This window comes from Esox lucius, chromosome 7 (assembly GCF_011004845.1).
Source record: "Esox lucius isolate fEsoLuc1 chromosome 7, fEsoLuc1.pri, whole genome shotgun sequence".
In the NCBI taxonomy this organism is placed as follows: Eukaryota; Metazoa; Chordata; class Actinopteri; order Esociformes; family Esocidae; genus Esox; species Esox lucius.
Window position 1 is genome coordinate 38279173 of NC_047575.1, and position 15727 is coordinate 38294899.

The window sequence follows — 15727 nt, forward strand, 5'->3', positions numbered from 1 at the left end:
TGTGGGCTCTTCAGTTTAGCAGTGACGGCAAGATCCATTTCAAGCTGTCGTTCCTGGAGGACTCTGCGTGGAAAGTACTGCCACAGAGGGTACAGGTGCCAAATGAGCCGATAGCATGGATAAGAATGTTTCCATGTGCTCTGCCAATCACGGAGAGAAAGTTCCAGGACCTCCAGTCAATGAAACATGTCATGCCCGTCGAGTGTCAACACTTCTTTGACAGTTTGCCACATTAATGGGTATCAGTCAAGAACCCAGCAAAGAAAAGCTACAGGGAGAAGTGAGGAGATGCACATGCCTCCTCAGCATTATGTTTAGTTTGTTAGTAAATGCTTTATTCAGTGTGTTCACATGCAATTTAAAAAAAAACGTAATATTCAGGTTAAGGCAATAACTGGATTTCTCAAACGCTTTGTAAACACCTTTACCCCAGTGAATCTGGGCACTCAGATGAAATACTAAGTTGTTACATTTTACTAATTTAGTGATTGGTCAGTGTAATTTTTCACATAGCTCAACCTGAAGAAAAAGCATTGTGCGTTACTGCTGTGCATGTAAACTCACTGATTGTTGACAGAGTTGAAGGTTTAAACTTGCCTAAGTCACAAAGCCATTTTCAAGTCATTTATTCCTCTTATGTTGCATAATTAACAGACATTGTTATTAGCATGTCCATAGTCATCTAATTTCATAACATTTTGGAAGGAAATTATTAATAAATATCATATTTTCAGTATTTTGTTCAGTTTTTTTGTGTTTTCTGAAAAAATTACTTTTATTTTAGTAAGGTGACGATGTATAAAACTCATTTTGGACAAAGATTGACATGTAGCCTTTACATTAGCAGGTGTGGATGATTTTATTCATAAAAGATGGGTTAGTTAGATCATGTGATACATAGGTGGGTGTAAATGGTAAATTGAGCTTTTTATTTTTATGTCGTATCTTTCAAGAGAAATCAAAGCATACTCCTTGAGGGCTGAAATCAGGGACTATAAGTGAACAAATAATATACTAAGTTGTTACATTTTACTAATTTAGTGATTGGTCAGTGTAATTTTTCACATAGCTCAACCTGAAGAAAAAGCATTGTGCGTTACTGCTGTGCATGTAAACTCACTGATTGTTGACAGAGTTGAAGGTTTAAACTTGCCTAAGTCACAAAGCCATTTTCAAGTCATTTATTCCTCTTATGTTGCATAATTAACAGACATTGTTATTAGCATGTCCATAGTCATCTAATTTCATAACATTTTGGAAGGAAATTATTAATAAATATCATATTTTCAGTATTTTGTTCAGTTTTTTTGTGTTTTCTGAAAAAATTACTTTTATTTTAGTAAGGTGACGATGTATAAAACTCATTTTGGACAAAGATTGACATGTAGCCTTAACATTAGCAGGTGTGGATGATTTTATTCATAAAAGATGGGTTAGTTAGATCATGTGATACATAGGTGGGTGTAAATGGTAAATTGAGCTTTTTATTTTTATGTCGTATCTTTCAAGAGAAATCAGAGCATACTCCTTGAGGGCTGAAATCAGGGACTATAAGTGAACAAATAATATGTACCCTTTTATCAACAAAAAAAACAATCAAAAAGACAAACTTCAATATTTGTTGGCCAAATGGATAATGATAACAATAAGTCACATTTAGGTCATAATAACACACATGTTATGGAGTTACAATGTACACTTAAGTTATATGAAGTTATTTTTGCAATATGCTGCCATCCAGATGTAGAGATAGGAGAAAGTGGTGAGTTTATCAGCAGGGCCAGCTGTGGGCACATATACGTCCCCAACATCATGATTCCATTAAGTAAAATAAAAACATTTATATACGTATATAGGTGAAAATAAATGGTCACACTGCACGTCGTCTTGGTGGGCCCAACCATCCTCGCTATGTGCCTGGACAGAAAAGAGGGAGAGGAAGAGGAGTAGTAGGTCAGGAAATACAGGAGGCTGCCTCCAGGATTATGACCATTCTGATTGTTGTCATGAGGTCCTTGGAGCAGAACGGTTCCTGATGTGTAAATACACACACACCTACACACCTACACACACACACACACACACACACACACACACCTACACACACAGACACACACACCTACACACACAGACACACCTACACACATACACCTACACAGACACACACACCTACACACCTACACACCCACACAGACACACACACCTACACACACACACACACCTACACACAGCTACTCACTTACACAGACACACACACCTACATGCACACCCACACACCTACATGCACACACACACATATACAAACACACACACACCTACACAGACACACACCTACACACACAAACCTACACAAACAAACCTACACAGAAACACCTATATGCACACACACACACCCACACACAAATACACACACCTACAAACACCCACCCAGGTATGCCGTGGCATTTAAACCGTGCCCAATTGGCACTAAGGGGCCTAAAGTGTGCCAAGAAAACATCCCCCACACCATTATACCACCATCACCAGCCTGCACAGTGGTAACAAGGCATGATGGATCCATGTTCTCATTCTGTTTACGCCAAATTCTGACTCTACCATCTGAATGTCTCAACAGAAATCGAGACTCATCAGACCAGGCAACATTCTTCCAGTCTTCTACTGTCCAATTTTGGTGAGCTCGTGCAAATTGTAGCCTCTTTTTCCTATTTGTTGTGGAGATGAGTGGTACCTGGTGGGGTCTTCTGCTGTTGTAGCCCATCCGCCTCAAGGTTGTGCGTGTTGTGGCTTCACAAATGCTTTGCTGCATACCTCGGTTGTAATGACTGGTTATTTCAGTCAAAGTTGCTCTTCTATCAGCTTGAATCAGTCGGCCCATTCTCCTCTGACCCCTAGCATAAACAAGGCATTTTTGCCCAACACTTTTGTTTTTGCCCCAATTTATCATGAGCTGAACTCAAAGTTCTAAGACTTTCTCTATGTTCACAAAAGGCCTATTTAGGGGGCCAAGCAAAGAAGGTGCTAGAACCCTTTTATGTTTGTACGTTTTATTATTAGGGGGCCAAGCAACGAAGTTGCTGGAACTCTTTTATTTTTGTATGTTTTATTAGGGGACCAAGTACCGTAGGTACGGTCCCCTATTGTTTTTGTTGGTTTTATTATTAGAGGGCCAAGCAACGAAGTTGCTGGAACACTTTTATGTTTGTTCGTTTAATAATTTTTATTAGGGGGACAAGCAACAAAGTTGCTGGAACCCTTTTATGTTTGTACGTTTTATTATTATTATTATTAGGGGACCAAGTACCGTAGGTACTTTACTATACTCGGCCATTACTATACATATACACCCCATGGTGGCGCTGTAGCACTTAGTCAAATGTTGAAGGTTTGAGCATGCATATCTCATGAACCGAATGTCGTATAGTCATGCATGCCCCTTCACATATTGACCAAATAAGTCTCTGGGGTCTTTCAAATTCGCCCCTTGGATTTTCCTCCATTTAGAATTTGGTGAAAAACTCGTTAACGACATCTCCTCTGAGACTGCTGAATGGATTTGCATGCCGTTTGGTGTGAATGACCTTTGAACCATTATCTTTAAAAGTTATATAAGAAAAGTTTATATCTCAAATAGTACGTCCGAAATCAGCGAATGAAATAGAGCTGGGCGGGTCTATGAATTTAGAAGTCCATTAATCCCAAACAGCTATGAAACGAAACATCTGTCACGAATGGAGAGGAAAAAGTCCCATACAGAAATACCTCTTGGGGGCACTATAAACATCTTAAACGACATCTCCTCCGAAACCACTGAACAGATTTGGTTGACAATCAGTGTACAGGTCCACTGGACCATTGTCTTTAAAAGTTATATTATTGTAAACATTTCTGTTGGATTTTCAAAATATGCATCTGCGTGTGCTATTTCGGGTATTATAGATCACAACCCAATGAGACTATTCAGTCCACCAGCCGGCCCTGTGGTGTAGTGGGGACATCCAAGTCCTTCAAAGTTATGACCCCAGTTTGATTCCCTCCTCAGACATTCTATGTCTCATGAATGCTTTTCCACTCCTTTCCACAATACATATCTGAAATACCATGATTATTATTTATTTGTTAGAATTATTGTATTACGTGACCCTTTTATGCTGTTATTGTTTTCCAAAGAAAGGAACCAGCCATGGAGTGGTTGGAGTCATTGATTTCGTTATAAGTAGGATGTATAGCTATTTGCTAGCCATCTATAATAACCTTTGTACAACAGTACACTGTAGTTCTTTTACAAACATTTTGTTGCCAACTTTATCTCAGCAAAATTGTAATGGCTGGGGTAAAATTTGCATTTGGAGAGGATAGAGAGCTTTTGGGATAACCAGCAGCCCCTGTGGGGTAGTGGGGACATCCCTGTTCTGCAATATTCTGACCCTGGTTCAATTCCCCTCTGAGATGTTCCTAATATTGTATTTCAGAAATGTATATCCACTCAGTACTTTTCACACAACAATATACATCCCCTCTGTAATACCATGATTCTCATATGTTTAGGAGAAGATTGGTTTTACGTGACCCTTATATACTGTTATTGTTTTCCAAAGACACAAATCAGCCATGAAGTAAATGGAGTCATTGTTTTTGTTATAAGTAGGATGTAAAGCTATTAGCTATATAGTCTTTGTGCAAGACTACTCTTTAGTTCCGTTAAGAAATGTTATTTTGTCCACGTTATTTCAGCCAAAATTTAATGGCTGAGGTAAAAGTTTCATTCTGCTGTTTAAATAGTGTAATGATTAAAGACAGTCTGCCACATAGAAAACCAGGGATTGAAACCTGCCAACCTACAACAATATTCATCCCTCCTAATCGGCTGAACTAGGATTGCCTGGTTCCTTTTCTGGTTTCAAGGTCTTTTTGTTTTGTTCTGATTTCCTCTCCTTCGATTGGACATCCTGACTTCTAGCGTCATTGGGAATTTTTAAATAGCAAAAAAAAAATTGAGTGAGAGCATGCAGTGAGATGCTTCCTGGGCCCCGCTTGGCCCCCTGAAACGCTGCTCGCAGCTTTAATTCTTTCAAATATTGTTCACAAATCTGTCTAAATCTGTGTTAGTGAGCACTTTTCCTTTGCCAAGATAATCCATCCACCTCACAGGTGTGGCATATCAAAATGCTGATTAGATAGCATGATTATTGCACAGGTGTGCCTTAGGCTGGCCACAATAAAAAGCCACTCTAAAATGTACAGTTTCACTGTATTGGGGGGGTCCGGGGTGGTTCCGAAAAACAGTCAGTATCTGGTGTGACCACCATTTGCCTCACGCAGTGCAACACATCTTCGCATAGAGTTGATCAGGTAGTTGATTGTGGCCTGTGGAATGCTGGTCCACTCCTCTTCAATGGCTGTGCGATGTTGCTGGATATTGGCAGGACCTGGAATACGCTGTCGTATACGTCAAATCCATAGCATCCCAAACATGCTCAATGGGTGACATGTCCGGTGAGTATGCTGGCCATGCAAGAACTGGGATGTTTTCAGCTTCCGGGAATTGTGTACAGATCCTTGCAACATGGGGCCGTGCATTATCATGCTGCAACATGAGGTGACGGTCGTGGATGAATGGCCTCAAACAATGGGCCTCAGGATCTCGTCACGCAATCTCTGTGCATTCAAAATGCCATCAATAAAATGCACCTGTGTTCGTTGTCCATAACACACGCCTGCCCATACCATAACCCCACCGCCACCATGGGCCACTCGATCCACAACGTTGACATCAGCAAACCGCTCACCCACACGACGCCATACGCCTGTCTGCCATCTGCCCTGTACAGTGAAAACCGGGATTCATCTGTGAAGAGAACACCTCTCCAAAGTACCAGACGCCATCGAATGTGAGCATTTGCCCACTCAACTGCAGTCAGATCGAGACCCCGATGAGGACGATGAGCATGCAGATGAGCTTCCCTGAGACAATTTCTGACAGTTTGTGCAGACATTCTTTGGTTATGCAAACCAATTGTTGCAGCAACTGTCCGGGTGTCTGGTCTCAGACAATCTTGGAAGTGAAGATGCTGGATGTGGAGGTCCTGGGCTGGTGTGGTTAAACATGGTCTGCTGTTGTGAGGCCGGTTCGATGTACTGCCAAATACTCTGAAATACCTTTGGATATGGTAGATAAATGAACATTCAATTCACAGGCAACAGCTCTGGTGGACATTCTTGTAGTCAGCATTCCAATTGTACGCTCCCTCAAAACTTGCGACATCTGTGGCATTGTGCTGTGTGATGGAACTGCACATTTTAGAGTGGCCTTTTATTGTGACCAGCTTAAGGCACACCTGTGCAATAATCATGCTGTCTAATCCGCATATTGATATGCCACACCTGTGAGGTGGATGCATTATCTCAGCAAAGGAGAAGTGCTCACTAACACAGATTTAGGCAGATTTGTGAACAATATTTGAGAGATATAGCCCTTTTGTGTACATAAAGAAAGTCTTAGATCTTTGAGTTCAGCTCATGATAAACGGGGGCATAAAAGTGTTGCATTTATAATTTTGTTTAGTGTACATACCAAAAATCTTTCTTTTAAATATGAATCTTTTGTTCCATTTGGGTTGTGATCACCACGCCCCAGGTTTCCCCTGATTCCCGGCCACTTTTCTCATAGCTTGTTTTTCATCGTCCTTTCACTGCTTCCTGTTTCTATTGCTGATACATAGCAAATGTACATTACTGCTTGTCTATGTTCAGATATTCACAGCCAGTGTAGAGAAATACAGAAATTAATCATTTTGTTTGGCTATGCTAATTCAGATTCCAGCATGAACAAACAGGATTATAGAGTGAGAGAAGAAATGAGTGAGGGTATTTGTGTGTGTGTGTGTGTGTTTGTGTTTGAAACATATTTTGATCATCCTCTTCACTGCTTCCTGTTTCTTTTACTGAGTGATAGTTTATGTATTTTATTGTATCTCTCCCTGTAGCATTATTCAAATGTTCACGGCCAGCACCATAGCAGTAATATCACAGTAATGCAATTTGTCTACATACAATCTTTTCCAAGGTATGCTTCCTTGAATCTCTAAAAAGATAGAAATTGAGTCTGTGAAGGGCAGAGGAAGATAGAGGATAATGTAAAGACATGGAAGGTGTGAGGGAAAGTGACTTGAGACATAATACAGGAGCCAGGACAGAGGAGACTGGATATAGGAAAGAGGACAGAGGGGACTGGATATAGGAAACCGAATGTAGGACAGAGGAGACTGGATATAGACGACATGATATAGGAGAGAGGACAGAGGAGACTGGATATAGGAAACTGTATGTAGGACAGAGGAGACTGGATAAAGACGACATGATATAGGAGAGAGGACAGAGGCGACAAGATATAGAGACACAATGTGTATGTATTTGTGTGTTCAACAATCAACAAAAGTCCATTTTATATATGCAGTTGTCACAAAGTTCTTAGGGCACCCAAAGTAAACTCCCCAAAGAGCAAGCAAAGCAGTAGTTGAAGGACAATATTTAGGAAAAACCTTCCAAAGAGAAGCCTTTAGTAAAGATTTAAATGTTGAGACAGAGCCTCTCCCATGTATGGGTGGATTATTCCATGACAACAGAGCTCTATGAAAGAAAGCCCTTCAACTGATCTCGTGAGAAGCAGGGACACACACACAAACACACACACACACACAGACAGTGATGTTACCCTTGCCAAACCGGTTGTTCAGTAAAATAAAAACTTTGAGGTGTAGGACAAACAGTACGAGAACCATAGCTTACATACTGCGCTTGTACTGAAGCCTTGCTTAGTTATTACATCTGAAACCACACCAATCCGCCCACCGTTCAGACAGCTTTGAGCTCACAGACATACCCACATACAGAGAAATGCACATACACACACACCTGCATATTTTCAGCTTATGATATGGGACCACACACCCACACAAGTACTTTTTCACTAGACTATTATGTGAAACCAAACAGACTCACACAGGCACAAAACCAAACTGCTATGAATAGTTTTGATTGTTTATGATCCATTGTAACACAAAACCACACACATTTAAATGTTTGTCATTTAGCTGACACACTTATTTGAGAGCAACTTACGTTATCGACTGTAGACATTTAGGACTTGTTGCAGATGGGGAGGGATGAGGAATAATTAGTTAATTGGAATCTGGGGATGATTTGGTGGCCATGGTGATGAGAGACAGGGCATCGGGGGTTAACTCATCTACTCTGTGCCTTGAGAAATGTAGTTACCAGAGTCAGGTCTTCCATTAATTGTGACAACACAACAATGTTTTTGGTCAAACATTTTTATGTACAAAACAACCATGTGCATTTTCAGTTGAACATTATGATATAACACCCCCCCCCCCCACCCCACACACAGAGAGGGGGGGGGGGGGAGAAACAAACACCAACCACTTTCCATGATGAAATCGTTTAACAGAATGTTAAGGCACAAATACACACTTTGTATCTCAGAAATGATCAGAAACACACACATGCACACTAAACAGGAAAAACATATCTGGCCGGTTTAAGGTGGTAAGAATACTACAAAGGTGTTTTCAAGAAAATAGAAACATGTACACTGCTCCTACTGGCAAATGCAGTGTGGTGGTTTCTCTTTTTTTAAGGCACAGTTAATGCAGCAGGTTAAATACGAATAGATAACTTTAAAAATCGGGCCGTGATTATTCGGGTTGGCATATCATTGTTTACCTTATTTTGTCTTCATGTCATAAAAAACACACGTTTTGTGTAATTATGTGTTCATCCTATTCAGAATAACCGGCACAATGTTCCTGTCAGATTCACAGTATGTAGAGCAGTGTGCTGGTTTTTATATGTTTTTTAACTCTCATCAAATTCAGGTTTGCTTTTCAATCATCCATCCAGATTACACTACATATACAGAATGTAATGTGTCTAAAAGGGCTATGTGTAATACAATTATGATTATCTGTAGAAAAAGTTTGATATAAAGTTACCTTCCTGCAGGTTTTAACTCCAATCCTGTTCCTGGAGATCTACCCTCCTGTAGGTTTAAACTCCAACCCTGTTCCTGGAGATCTACCTTCCTGTAGGTTTAAACTCCAACCCTGTTTCTGCAGAGTTACCCTCTTGTAAGTTTTAGCTCCAATCCTGTTCCTATAGATCTTCCCTCCTGTAGGTTTTATCTCCAATCCTGTTTCTGGAGATCCTCCCTCATGTAGGTTTTATCGCCAGTCCTGTTTCTGGAGATTTACCCTCCTGTAGGTTTAAACTCGCCAGGAACCTGGGTTGGGAAGCAGGTTTAAATGATGCATTTATGTAAGCATCTCTGAATAAATCTCTTTCTGAGGTTGCCTCCAGCTGTCCATATCCACATCTGTTTATTCCCCTCCTCTCAGTCCTTCCATCCGCTTTCTGTCTCTCTTTTGTCATCCAACTCCAGTGGCCTCCCTACGGGTGGAACTAAAACATTTTATCTGCTTCTCACTATAATAATCATGCTATACAGTTTGGGCCTACTGGGGCGCTCCACTGAGTAGCTGTCTGTCACAAATAGGACTCCCCCAGCCAAGCAAGCAGGAGCAAGAGCCCATGTGTACACAAGGAATGGGTTTTACATTACTTTTCTGGGGGTGTAGGGGGGCAGCAGTCCCAGCTGATTATAATTCCAACCATTTCACCTGAACTCCCTTCAGCTTCCCTAATGATCATTCCATTTCATGAATTTCCAATGCCAACAATTTAATTTTCATTCTATAGCCTGCAGCTATCTTTCCTTCCCCGGGGAAGTCACTTCATTGATGCCTCTCCAATCTCTCATTTCCCCTGGAGATGAAGTGGGGAGACAAGAGGGAGGACAGACGGGGGAGTAAGGAGAGAAAGAGGTGAAGTGCATTGACAAGAGGAAGTAGAGATGGGGGAGTAGGGAGAAAAAGAGATGAAGAAAGAAGGAGGAAAGAAAAGGGGAAGAGGAAAGAAAGAGTGGAGAGAAAAACAGTCTCCACTCACGAGATCCTCTGCTATTCACATGAAACAGAGTCAAGGATTTAATATCCGCAGCCATTTGATGGTCATCTGCTGGAGAGTTTTTTTGCATGTTGGCAAAAACAGACCACAGCTGTCTAATGGCATTATCAAGTATTCAGTATTCATATATGAAGTCAGATGTTGGGGAAGACTAAACCCAGATGTGTGTGTGGGTGTGTGTGTGTGTGTGTGTGTGTGTGTGTGTGTGTGTACGAACGAAACGCAAGAAAACCAGGACTGATATTCAAAATCAATAATACAAACAGCACATTTCTTTTTCATGGGATTGCCAGGATTGCCAATTGTCCTTTCGTTGGAGCGCAGGTGCTCATCTTAGACCTCATGTTTTTATGCATGGAATCAACTTGTGCTCATCCAGTCGGGAATCCATTCTCAACTGGCTTCATTCTACAACCAACACATGAACGGCTGTCTGCGTATGTAAGAAGGGGAGGAGAAAAGACATCCAGTGGGTGATGGTACTTTTAGAATCCACAAATGGGTCCTTATGTTGGACCCTGGTCCAAGTGACCCTACTGAGCACCAGAGAAAGACAAAATCTTTACCAGTATTGAATCTGTTAGATTGACAAGGAATACAATTGGAAATTACACAAGTGAGAGGATAGGAAAACAAAATACATGTATACTTACATTTATACTTGATGTTGGTAATGTTCTACAGTACCACATAACTGATTCAAGAATTTAAGGACAACATTTTTTGGCTGCTGATTTTAAATGTGGCACTCTTGAGCCAATATAATTCCCAGACAAGTGTGTCATCCAAACTACTTGCTTTCAATCTTGGAATTTCTTGAGTTGAATGCAGCAGAGCGCAGATAAACTGGTAGACAGCTTGACAGCAAACCTGTCCAGAAAGGGGAGTGGCGCCATCTAGAGGTAACCAACAGTGATACCAGTACTACAGAAGAACCATACTTTCATGGGTCTAAAAGCAATGGACTGGTCACAGTCATCAGTAGGGGTGTGATGATACACTTAACTCATGAGACCAGACGTTATTGGGTTCACGAGAACAAGATGATATTGTAACAGTATAAGAAATCTTCAATGATGAAATATATGACTGGAAACATTTTTCTTTTATTCGACTGAAAGTCACAAAATGCAAAACAATGCAGGTGCATTTTGAAATGTTTTAACTAATCATAGTGCAATGAATGTCACTTCAGTTCTACTTTCTGAGTATGAGTATGCAGTAAAAGACAAAACAACATACAAACACTGTAAAAGGTTTTGCCACAAACTCAACTGACTGGCTTCTCTCTTGTATGATTTCAGATGAGAAAACGGTGACGTCACTCCTTAATGCCAGAGATACACCAAAATATATTTTAAAATAAGATACCAAATACCTTAATATTAAGTATATCAAAATAAACTGCAAAAATACAACAGCCACAACACATAACAAAATAAAATAATGTAATTCTGTATTTAAAAATTATAAAATTTTACAAGGGAGCATGAAATCACTTCGCAAACCTATCAAATCGGCCTATTTGATCGATCCCTTACCCAGTACTGAACTGTACCAGAACTGTTAAGAAATCAATGGAAAGCTGGTAACCTACATGTTTCCTCACCGTGTCCTTCTTCTGGCATGGATACATTTCCTGTACTTATCTAAAGTCTGGGCAAATTACAGAGTAGGGACCAATCAGGCAGCATTTTGTCATCATGTAGACTTCCCACAAAATATTTCACAGTATTTTTAAACTAAAAAATACTGAAGTATTTTGATATAACAAAGCCATTTTCATCAACCCTATCAAACACAAATTACACAATACTATTTTGTATTGTAAATACATGTATCTTAAATACGGCCCAGCCCTGACAGTAATGCTGTGAAAACCACCAGCAGCTCTGCCTAGTCAGAGGCCTTAAGATTGAAGAGAACGTTATTTTCATTATCCCTCTGTTGGACAGAAGCCAGTTTCTGTTTATTATCGCTCTGAAGGACCGAACCTTGGACTTGGCCACCAGCCTCCCACTATGCTCATCATTCTGATCTCAAGTCAACAGCCTTCCAGACTGGTGGAGTCCGGGGCAACTACCATACAATCAAAAAAGCAACGTGACCCATGCTACAGGTAACAATATGTTTATTTATTGGGATAGCTTCACCCAGTCAGCAGAACGGTTCAGAATAAGGGATCCATTCTGGGCAGGGGTGACTGGGTCCATACAAACATCGGGAGAGCAAACAAGAACATTCATCACACACACCCGGTACTGGAAAGCCTGACCGGTATACAGCTGACAGCAAGTCAAACCTCTTTAATAAGTGCTTTAGTATTGTGGTCGATACGTGAGGTGAGCGCTACGTTGGTCTTCAGGCATTGGCGGTCCAGGGTTCAGTGGGACAACACAGAGGGGGTTACTGGGTAATTCCAATGACTCCACACGCCAGACGACTGCCAGCGTTGCCAGTTTTCAGACTCTCTTCGTTACCTCCTTTTCCCAGGTCATCCGCCTTCTCATGGATCTGGGAACAGGAGGGGGGGGGGTGAAGAGGGAGAAGAGAGGGAAGGTGGACAGGTGGCAAAGACAAAGCAGAAACACAAAGTGAGTTGGAGAAAATGGATGTTCCAGAAGTTTCTTCCTCAGTACAGCCGCCGGTTCCCCTACCACCATGGTCCTGCCAATGATTGAGTGTGGTCCAGTGAGGGTCAAAACGCTGTCCTCGATGCTGATATTCGCCTTGTGGTCGGCTCCGGCAGTTACGTTTCCAAGGTCCCCCACGTGCCTAGCAACAACAGTCAGGACCAGATGTCAGACAGAACATATCACCAGACTGAAACTGACACAGTGGAAGACAGATGTGGGTGATGTATTTAAAAAGCAACTTCCCCTTCAATGAACCCCTTCTCTTCCAGATAACATGCCCACAGGTGTGCCTCAAACAAAACTAGAAAAACGGATTCTACTGTTAACATTGAAGGAGACTGCTTTTGTCGACTAGTTGCCTTATTACATTTTTGCAGGGCTTTCTTGTAGGAGATTATATCTCAGTGGGATTGCTTGTGAAAATAAAGGTTAAACTAAAACACCAGAAAAAGCTTTTCTATTTTATTCATGCTTGGTTGAAAACATGGATCTCATGATGGTCAAATAAAAAAAATAAAAAATAAAGTATTTAGGAAAATGTGTTATAGTAAATAGGGCCCCACCTGACTTCATCCGTGGGTCCTCCGTGAGTCTTGTTAAGGGGGTTGAAGTGGGGTCCTGCACTGATACAGCCGTTGGTGTTGTCGCCGAAGGCATGGACGTGGAAGCCGTGCTCCCCAGGCTCCAGACCAGAGATCTCCCCTGTCAGCTTCACAGGAGCACCGACACCCTGCACGATGACACACAGTCTCCAAATGTGCAGACCTTAAACGCAGTTGATCTCCACCCCGAATCTACTATCCACCAGCATGGCACAAATGCTAAAACATAAGCATTTCCTGACAACGGGAAAGGTCGTTTTTGTATACTGTAGTAGTATTTTAGTATGAATAGAAAGGTTTAGAGTTATTCATTTCCTGTCACGGTATCATCAATATATAGTACTATACATACATAATTATTTTAGAATTTGTTAACGATAACATGAATTAGACTGCAATATCCTTAAGTTATAATACCAGAAGTGGTGCACCACTTTTTCAAGCTTAGTTCCCAATAAAATGCAAATAAGTAGATACGAGGGTGAAAGAGAAAACGGAACTTGGCCGAAAAAATATGGCAAAACAATTGTAAGTGCACAGGGCTTTACATTAGATGGCTGAACCTGTTCCTGCAGTTGTGCTTATGCCAAAACAGAAGCAAAAAAAGACTAACAACCTTAATGACTGAAGGGCACAGATTATCAGGTTTTTACCCCAGCGCTTGAACACAAATGTTTTTACCATGTTATTGATTCTAATACTGTTGCTAGACTTCGCCGACTCTTCACTTACCAAACCGCTATAAAGAGTTCCATACTCCAATATTTACCAGCTCCTTAGTCCCAATATAAATTGCTTGGGTCTGCCAAGGTTAAAAACGTAGGTGCCAGCGAACTTAGCGCCCGGGGTAAACGGACAATACTCATAGCTTCCATATTCTATTGGCAGCCTATTACTTGACGTAGTGATTTCAGTTTGAGACTTTCATCTCAAAACGCTACAGGAACCTAACTGCCTCAAACCTTTTTAGCGAACTCAATTTCTTAAAACGTATATATTTATACATCTTTGAATTAGCTTTTTCAAATGTTGATATTCATCTGAAATGTATTCAGTATATTCTACATGACACGGAGTTACTTCAACCATTGCTTCTAAATATTTTCGGCATCCCTTTGAGATCTATTGGACAGAATCCTGATCAACTATTATGTTGTGTCCATCTATCCCAATCGGTTAGCTTTGACTTAAAATTATTGCTCCAATTAGCCGACGCAATTTGTCCATGTAATTGTGATGTAGCTGCTGCCTTCAGTCCTTTCCCATGTGGTGTTTCTGTTAATTATGTTGTCCAAGAGTACTTTGTTGACCTAAAACCTTTGCATTAGCTAATACCAAGCCACTTCCCGACCAAAGATAGGCCAAGACCAAATACTGTAGCCGGGCCAGATATGTGCTCTTCCCAATCCATAAGACAATGTAGCGTGGGAAGGACCGTGCAGAAAGACAGACTAGAATGACTCAACAAAAATGCAGCCACTTGGTTATTCATTATGTAACGTACCCGCCGAGATGTAGCTAACATAACCCTGTGACATGTGTCGCGCTCAGTGTACATGTGTTACTTAAAGTTCATTGCGTAACGTAACAGCAAACGTTCTAGCTAGCGGTCCGGGTACAGTACAACAGGCATAACTAGCAATAATTCGTATTTTTGTAGCATACAATTGCCACTGCTTACAAGAAAACGGCAATTTGCTTAGCTATATTTAGTTGATCATTTACAAAGCGATTACAACATGCAACTGCAAGTTGCAAGTCCACCGTATCAAAGTTTGTCACACAACATGAGGCTAACCTGCAGGCTTGCGAGTCGTACAGTAATAACACTGATATATCGTTTGCACGAGTGGACCAAATTGGAACCCAAGAACTTTTCATAGTTTGAATGAACTGGCACTAGAGAAGGCATATAAAGAATAAAGATAATTGCGCTCCGAAAGCTAAACTTGCTGATCGGACAACTAATAACGCTAGCTAAAAATGTATTGTACGTACTCTGCAAGGGTTTAAAACTTCTTTAAGTAACGACGTTAGCTACATTCGTCTACAACTACTTGAAACATGTCAATGAGCTAGCTAGTTAGCAAGCTTAGTTCACAAGGCCCGCGCAGTGTACAAAACGAACCATATCTTCCAAGTCAAAGTAAGCTTGCATTTTTTTCTATTTAGCAATAGACATTACCTCCTGCTCAAAGAATACGGTTCCAGTAACTTCACCAGTTCCTTTCAGCACACAAACAGCCTTCAGCACCATTTTAGCAAGTTAACTGCTTCTTCCCTTCACTAACAGAGATTACCAAATGCGAATGCACAGCACACTGCTAAGCTAGCTAGTGAGTAGTCAAGCTTCTTTTGTCCAATCAGCGTCCGTGGGATGGGTGAGCAGATCCCCTATTGGCTGGCAAAGACATTACTACGCACTCTGCGCGACCGCAGATAAACACT

At 41.0% G+C, this 15727-nt stretch overlaps 1 protein-coding gene across 1 annotated transcript; it reads right to left on the reverse strand.

Moving 5' to 3' along the window:
* Positions 1-12155: 12155 nt before the first annotated feature.
* Positions 12156-15609, reverse strand: sod1 (superoxide dismutase 1, soluble). Its single transcript, XM_029121261.2, has 4 exons — positions 15465-15609; positions 13241-13407; positions 12699-12816; positions 12156-12555 (listed from the first exon to the last, which is right to left on the reverse strand). The coding sequence occupies exons 1-4, from the start codon at positions 15534-15536 to the stop codon at positions 12448-12450; spliced, it is 465 nt and encodes a 154-aa protein (XP_028977094.1). The 5' UTR covers positions 15537-15609; the 3' UTR covers positions 12156-12447.
* Between the last annotated feature and the right edge of the window lie 118 nt (positions 15610-15727).